Source organism: Ambystoma mexicanum, chromosome 8, assembly GCF_040938575.1.
Source record: "Ambystoma mexicanum isolate Mex_15411 chromosome 8, UKY_AmexF1_1, whole genome shotgun sequence".
Classification (NCBI taxonomy): Eukaryota; Metazoa; Chordata; class Amphibia; order Caudata; family Ambystomatidae; genus Ambystoma; species Ambystoma mexicanum.
In genome coordinates, this window is record NC_090929.1 from 913,050,036 (window position 1) to 913,058,814 (window position 8,779).

General features: G+C 37.9%; 1 protein-coding gene across 1 annotated transcript in view; it reads left to right on the top strand.

The window, feature by feature from the left end:
- The window catches only part of LRIT2 (leucine rich repeat, Ig-like and transmembrane domains 2), a 56,660-nt gene extending 48,434 nt beyond the window's left edge, over positions 1–8,226 (top strand). Inside the window, exon 3 of the mRNA XM_069610818.1 lies at positions 4,655–8,226. Coding sequence (XP_069466919.1) covers positions 4,655–5,475 — 821 coding nt within the window. The 3' untranslated portion in view covers positions 5,476–8,226. The remainder of the gene's footprint in view (positions 1–4,654) is intronic.
- The last annotated feature ends 553 nt before the right edge of the window (positions 8,227–8,779 follow it).

Sequence of the window (8,779 nt, forward strand, 5' to 3'; positions counted from 1 at the left end):
TCAACTTACATTTCTGCAGGGAGACTAGCTGTATTGAATCACGGTTGATACCCTACACTTCCTACACTTGTTGTATTTTGAAAGATCTCTGATTTCTAGTAAGTTATATATCTATTAAATATACCAACATATTTGGGTATATTCTTTGTATAAATTAATGTCAGTCTTCCTTTCTGCTATTCTTTGTTCTACCCACTTGAGGCAAAAAAGAATTCTGCTGAAACGTTGACCAGAATATCTATTTTATCTTTCTTCAGACTTGTCACACATAGTCTCTGTGATGAGTGATAAAATGGGCCCTGTTCTTCACAAATATCTACCCTGATTTCTCTATTATCTCTTTCTTTCTGTCTTTCCAAAATTTCAAATCCTGTGTCACCCACTCCCCATGTGGGAAAAATCTATATAATGTGTGAGCCCGATTCATTTCTTTATTGCTTGAGAAATGTTTATATTGGATATTTGACAATGAATCATAATCAATAATTGGTGATCAATGATCAGTAAAGACACACATGGCCTACATTAATGATATTACTTACTTCACAATTGTGTCTGTATTGTTCGCTACAACAACAATTCTGCACAAATGCACAGTACCGAGAGGAATACCTGTACAAATAGGATTGAATACATCAACTGATCAATACTGAAATGAATTATTTTTGATTACATCGATATATGTCTTATTATAAAAACAACAATGAATACAAATAACTGACACAAAAACACAAACATGCTTGTGAATTTATGAAAAATGTGCGGGTTTAATGATCGACTTAAATAACACCCATCCTGTGCAATGTGGATTGAGTACAAAAGTGTTATAGCAACTTCATATGGCTTTGTTGAGCCATTCAAGGCTCTGATGAATTTCTCTTCTTTGGGAATGCACTTATAAGTATGGACAATATGCCAAAAGTGATAAAGGAAAAGGTTTAATAAATCTTCCCAAACCAATTTTGTTGAACTACCAGTCCCTGCTTTTTGTGGCCTTTACTATGTCGTCTTTGGAAGTTTAAAATTACATAAAGCACCACTTTAAACCTTCATGAATGTGAGCGATCCTTAAACTACTAGGGTACCTTTGGGGAATATTAACAAAAATCCAAAGACATAATATGGACAGAGCACAAAACATTTAAACTTAAGTAACAGGACTCCCGTCCCATCACTAAAGGCACAGAAGCAATTATAGATATAGTGTATGTGTTCATCTATAGTTACAGTCTGAAAGAATATTTGAGGGGAAAATGGGGGGAAGTTTTTTGTAATTATTTGTGAACAATTAATGTCGAGCGAAACACTTCCATTGTTTAATGACCCGTAGACTTTTGAATCCGGCTGTGGGGATTGGAAGAATCTATATTGCTATGATTTATTCAAATGTCTCATTCAAATGTAGGCACATTGTTTGCTTAAATAAATGCCTTTTAAAATGTTGAAGGTACTACCTACAGCATACATGGGTGAAACAAACAACACTAGCACAAAAAGATTTCTGGATTCGTCTTCTAGATACCATCTTGCATGATGTTTTATCTTGCGGAGTGGTATTGATTAGACATGTTCTACAAAAAGAGACTTTAATTGAACAGGTTTTTATTTATAAATGTTACCTTCAGTAGTGTTCAGGATCTGAGTTTTCATTAACACTCTTAAAGTGCTTTAAATCAGTTTGTGCTTCATATGTTTTGACTGTCCTTCCTTTTCCTCACCTGGAACACTTTATTTTATTCTCCACTTCCTAGAATATACCATTTGTGTACTTAGTTCAAATGTCAGCCTCATTTCTTCATTTACTTCATTGACACTTTCAGCAAAAGCCTTTCATTTTGGAAAACCACAGCTGTAAAATGTGTAAATGTTAAAATGTTTTGCAAACAGCATCAATGTTATGGTGATTTAAAAGCATACACAATCTCTGCTCGGAAAGTGATAGTAAAATTGGCAGTTTTAGCTAAGCCATATATCCAAAGGCACCCCCCAGTGACCATTCTTGGATGTTCACACTGACAATTTTGAAATATGCAAACCATAAAACATTTTCTTTCTGGCACTATGGAAACTGCATTCGAGGAATAAAACCTGTTTCTTGGTAAAGATTTTGGCCATGAAACGGTAATAAAACATTCTGAAATGTGCCAACAGTACCTGAATCCGGGCAGATCAGTTGCATACCAAATTTGTTAAACATGTTTTGATGTGAAAAACGTTTTAGAGAAAACGTTCATTTTCCCATGTAATGCGACATGTACCCATAACTAACTATACTTTGGGGCAATGTCATGCCACAAAAATGATAATGTATGCAGCAGTATATTCTTATTTAATGGCTATTTAATGACAGGAGCAAATGTACCCCTTATTGATATTTAGTATCAGAGCTTTGATAATGTTGAAAGAAAAGTAAGAGTATGGGACAGTTCTTTATTTTTTTTTACAAATAACCCTTTCTTTTTCCATTAAATATTTATTTTATTTGCTACCAATGTATAATTGGTTCCAAGGACGTAGTGATCCACACTTCACAAATGATGCATTTAATAAAATGTCTAACGTAGTGAGGCTATCTTATGTGTGGGGAGTTCAAACAGCGGGTGTTAGATTACAGAAACAACTTTGACTTTGTAACCACTATTCACAATTAGATTTGATTTTCTTAAAGAGACATTGGTGTGAGAAAAGTGTTCAAATTACTATCTTCATAATTATTGATTCACTCTGTTATGAATTGATAGTCATAATGACTTATTATTTTCTCAATATGTAGCAGTGGTTATATAGCATTAACATAAAACCTTTGTGTGCCATAAAAGACTATACATGTGATTTTATTTTAATCTTTCTATGGTTGTTTGGGTAACAGAAGATCAGTGTGACTGAACGGTGGTGCTCTTTGTTTGATTTTTACAAAAGAACACTTAGGATACATTCCAGTTTCTCAACAGTCAACAGAGAATAATTTAGTTGTGCCCACATTTATTGTGCATAGGCTATATTTCTGACGTTGCTTGGAGAATGTGCTGCCCAGCTTCCACTACCTGCCAAGCTTCCAGTACCTGTCATTGTTTTCTGACCATAGTAGTTTCAATTGTATTTTCACTACTTGCATCGGCGGGTCGGAATTCTGAGATTTGTAATCGTTTAAGGTAAAGGACAAGTAAAATTAATTGTCATTTATAAGTGTTATTAAATGTTTCTAGATCTCCTCATCTCCCTTACAAATCATAAATAGATCTATATATAGCAGAACGGATTGATGATTATGTCCTTAACGTGGAACACTTTGGTTTGGTTCCATTTCAATATAAGTTCTTACAAGAAACAATACAATGCACAATGCTTTGACCGAAAATAATGCTTTTTGAATACGAGTGTAAGGGCTGTATTGGATATGCTTAACACATTATGACATTATGAATTAGTGGGATAACTGTCCTGAGTAATAACTGGTTTTCCAAATAAAGACAAATGTAGGGACGTTGTTAATGTGCCCTCCATCAGGATATGGTAGCCCTTTTAGTCCTATCTTTCCATAAGAACTTTATAGTTCATTATTTGACCATCACTCTTATGAGTTATGCATTGCACTGCCTGATGAAAATGCATCAAAAGTGAATAAGGAGCTATTCAACATATATTGCTGTTGTTTGACTGTAAAAAAACTGGTTAGCTAACAAGTGTTGCTTTACTAATTTTATATTAAATACGGGACTGTGTCACCAGCGTCATCACTCTGGTGTTTTATGTAAGCACAGCACTTTACACACATGTCTGGTGATGGGTACTTTTTCTGTACATTTTATGAAAAAATTGTTGCCTTTAGAAAAAACGTGGAAAATAAATGGATAAAACTCATTTTGAAAATCGTTCCTTGAACTAGAGTGCTATACATCTTTGCACCAACCATACATTTAGCCTTAAATTATCCCCTGCCTCCCTACTATTTACTTTTGTTTAATTTGTAGTCTCTTTCATCTCTTTTATTGTTACTAAACTTTAATTTTCCTTAATTTGTCCAGTTGTATTAAATCATCGTTTTCCCAGTTCATAGCGAGTATAGTTGCAAGAAGTCATAAGTGCTATTGAATTCAGCTTTCTTCTTGCCAGATTCGGTGAGCTGTCACAGATTGGTCTAGAGGAAAGTAGGAACACATATGAAAACACTTGCCAAGTATTTTCCCAAGTACGCAAACTAAAACAGCTCTTGTCCCCAAACATGCAGACCATGACAATACCAGTGTGCATGTTGCTTGTGTATGACTTTTTTCTTTCATTGCGACTTTCTTTTCTCTTTATGCTACTCTTCTCTTTTCGCTTTCAACAGTCTTACCTTTCGGAATGCTTTGCAAGAAAATAGGCATGGCGGCCCTTAAAATATTTCAGTTTCAATAACAGTCCCATTTCAGGGCCGAAAGGTTCTCTCATTAACTTAACTGAAGTGGTTTAATTGCATAATATTCCATAAGAAACTAGACTTAGCAATGTGGATATCATACCTGAGAAACTGCTACAATGAAGACCCCTTGTTACATTGCTATTTCCAAAACAAATGTAACCATATTATTCTAAGACAAAGTGTACTTGGTAGCCAATAGGTTATTATTCAGTTCTCTAACTATCTAATTTCTGTTTCTGTTTTTGTGCCTAGTTTCTACAACTCACATTAGTGAAGACAGAATCAAGTCAGAGCTGCTCATCCCTTCAACACAAGTTGGTGATCAGGGCACATACATCTGCACTGCCACAAACTTCATCGGCAACTCCTCTGTTGGGATCTCCCTTTTCATTCAAGTTCCTGAGAAGGCCAGCTCAGCCTCCTCCTCCCTGTCTCCATCCTTCCCCCCCTCAGTTTCAGATGAGAATGTGTTCATAGACATCCGGATCTCCAAACAGACGGTGTATGGCATTATTCTGGAATGGTACGCAGCCACAGAAAACCCATCCGAGACCTGGTTCACTATTTACTTTGGCAGATATGACACTGTCAAGAAGGAGATGATATACATTGGTCCTGGCATCAACACATATGCAGTGGACGACCTGCTTCCAGCTACAAAGTACGAAGTGTGCATCACGCTGAAAAACCAGCAACCCCGGCGGGGTCAGTGCATCATATTTGTCACTGGAAGTGACCTCAGCCAGCTAGAACAGCGGGAGAAGCTCATCCACATCATCGTCATAGTTTGCGCCATGGTCTTAGCCGTGCCAGCAGGAATGTACGCCTGTACCACGGAGACAAGATTTAACTGCTTAGAGAGGTGCTCCGAAATGTGCCGCAGGAAACGAACTGCAAAGAAGACCCCGAAGAGGGAGCACAACAAGGAGAGCACTTTCGACAGCCTGCAAACAAACAGTGATGTGGAGCTCTGCCAGGGGGAGTCCAAGGAGGACAACAGGAGGCGGAGGTCTTCTGAAGACAAGCTCACCAAGCCCAAGTCAGAGCAGAGAAACAATGCTGAACTATACTAGCAGACAAAGTGTTTGTATCCGCACACTGCTGACTGGCAGCTCCACTGATCCATGCAGTCACTCCGGAGTTCCAAGCATAGCATGCAGGTGTTTTGGCTTGTTCCAATACTCCATACTGCATGCTTTGCACAGTGATGTTCTCCCACTGTAAAGGATTAGATGGATCAACAGGTCTAAGGCACAGTGAACCATTGCCAGCCTGTAGCCGCAGGGTTTATCATTGTGCCAGCTGGTTCTAATATATGACTTATCCTTCTAAAAGGAGGACCAGAGAAAAATCAAAATGTGGTCCAGCTGCCCTGACTCTGCAAGCACTAAACAACCTGCATCAAACCCTGTTCACTCTCATTGAGTTTAGGAGTGCCCAAAACTCAACTATTCTTTCAACCTCTTCTAGTTTTCCCCACCTTTTTCAAGCCATCAGTGACTAGAATCAATTTGGTTTCCGTTGTGGCTATTTATAAGAGTGCTGAGGAAGTATGTTAAATGCAGACCAGTGGGGTTGCTTGTAGGTGCCTGTCTGGTAGTCCTGTCTGGTTGTTGCTGTAACCCAGAGGTCATCACAAGTTCACATCTGTATAGTTTCTGTCCTTAGACAGAACAGGGTATATATAATATGTTTCCATTTCATAAGCTTGCTCTAATTAATTGCGATCTGCAGGTGGCCTGTCAAGCTGCTAGTAGACGTTATTTCTCAGTTTATTGTCAGGAAGGTGATGTCAAGGAATGTTTCATGCATTGATTATTCACTGCAATGTTTAGTTTGAAACTTGCAGATCGCTGGTTCGATTTCACATCCGGGCATATAAACTGTCTCATAGAAGCTTTAAGAACAGGTGTCATTATTTCAAAATGCATTTGATCAACTTCCGAACAGTGAAAGACCTGGAAAGACTTTGTCACCTAGAGCAGGTACATTGGCCCTCTGAACTACCTTGCTAATCAAAAAATATATATATAAACAGTCCAAAAAGTACAAACACACTTATCACCCATTCCCCATGTCATGACCTCAGTTGTATTTTGGTAGTTTAGTAGTAGGAGCTATTTATCAATACCACAACCCAGTCTTTCCGGTTATATCCAATCCTCACGTTTCTCACATAGCACACTTTTGGAATATTAACTGAGCTACTTCACCAAAGGGTAGTAATGGTACCGTAACAGGTGAAACATAAAAAAAACACTACATTATATTTACCATAATCCTTTTGAGGCCGGTGGCCATTTTGTTGTGGGCTCCCCAGGCTGTCCGTTTGCAGATGATATTTATGCCCAACTCAGTGTTACTCATTGTATGAACTGCATCAGTATAAAAAGATGAGGCTAAATTCAACATTATTACAAGAAGGTTCCTCACAGACATCTGCAGTAGTTGCACCTACCAGAGAACTATCCTTCCAAAAAGTCATCAACATGATCTTAAGATCTGGGACTTTGAAAATGTTTAGAAAGACACCCGAAATGGAGTTTTCTCTTGCCACTATGAACAATTTATATTAATATTACACAACTGAATCATAATCATTCCATCTACATCCAAAAGAAAAATTGGAACATTCTGGCCTGATTCTGTTCTTTGACCTGCGCATTACATTCGTACTTCTGCAGCCTGTGCTTTAGGTCCCAAAAGTTGTCATCAGTTGCTTAACCGTTATAAATCACTTATATAACGGTCTTACCAACCAGATACACTTTTTTGTTAAAGATTCATAAAGTTATTTCAGATACAACCGTGCCCATTATGTCACTACCCTTCCCTCTTTTTTTCTACTTACTCATTCTCTTTCTGCCCTTTTAATATATAAATGATATCTTTAATTTTATTCTCGTAATACTGTCAGAGTGGATCGCTCACGTTGTATTTAAAAGTCATATCTTTCTTTCTTACTTTTTCTTTCTTTCTTTCTTTCTTTCTTTCTTTCTTTCTTTCTTTCTTTCTTTCTTTCTTTCTTTCTTTCTTTCTTTCTTTCTCCCTCCTTCCTTCCCTTCCTTCGCCTTCCTCCCTTCCTCCCCTCCTTCTCTCTCTCTCTCTCTCTGTTTCCTTCCTTCCTTCCTTCCTTCCTTCCTTCCTTCCTTCCTTCCTTCCTTCCTTCCTTCCTTCCTTCCTTCCTTCCTTCCTTCCTTCCTTCCTTCCTTCCTTCCTTCCTTCCTTCCTTCCTTCCTTCCTTCCTTCCTTCCTTCCTTCCTTCCTTCCTTCCTTCCTTCCTTCCTTCCTTCCTTCCTTCCTTCCTTCCTTCCTTCTTTCCCCAAAACTGCTGGGAGATTAGCAGTATAGATCTGTAATGACCACCATTTTTATGAGTTGGTGGTGTCATGGAATGTGGTGCTACATCACAACAAGTGTCACAATGGGCAGCATCAGTCATGCAAATCCACTATTATTGTTTTATATTGTTTTTAGTGAGGCAGCCTTTGGACTGGACTGATGATGAAAGGAAGAGTGATGGTGATCACATGCAGGGATGCAGCCTAGAAACAGCTGGACAGCAGCTCTGGAGGTTTTGATACAGAGGGCAAGCCGCCATTTCATCATTGAGGTTGACAGCCAATCTGCCTCTGATTATGGATAATAATATTAGTAATAATACTAACAATAATAATAATACATCGTTTTTGTCTACTGTGGCACACTTTACTCTTTTATTCAAAATTCACTTTGTCAAATATGAGTTTTGTACATATTTAGAAAATATTTTACGTTTATTATTTTCCTTTGATTTTAAGGGAAAAATAAAAAAAACAAAGATGTTTGGCCCAGTAATTTCATATGTCTCGCTACGAGGTGGACAGCTGATGGTTTAAGCACTCTCTCTCACCTGACATGCAGCAAGCCTGCTCTTTGCAAGTTCAAATAATCAGCATTGCTGACTTCTATTCTGCTGCTGATAAGCTGAGTACCAAGAAAAGTGGGTCATAATGTCAGCTAATGTTTCAAGGCTTTTAAGTGGTTGAATCAGGGAGGAAGCGCCGTGTGAACCAAATGGGTTTCGCTTAAGCCACGACTTCAAACTGTTAGACTTTGAGTGATCCTGGTACTTATTGTGCATTAAATCTAAACCTCGTCATTGCTTCATCATGAAAGTGTTGCTATTATGGGGCAAAATACAGGGAATGAAAACAACATTTAAAAGTCAATCAAAATAAAAGCCCTGGAAACTATTGGTATGAATAGAAATCTTTTCTCTGGAATGATGTTTCACTCCAGGAGCAGGACCAAACTGCAGGGTTGAAAGCTTTATTTTAAGCAAATAAAACAACTGTACAATCTGGAACACGGATGACACAAACAATTTGCTGCGAA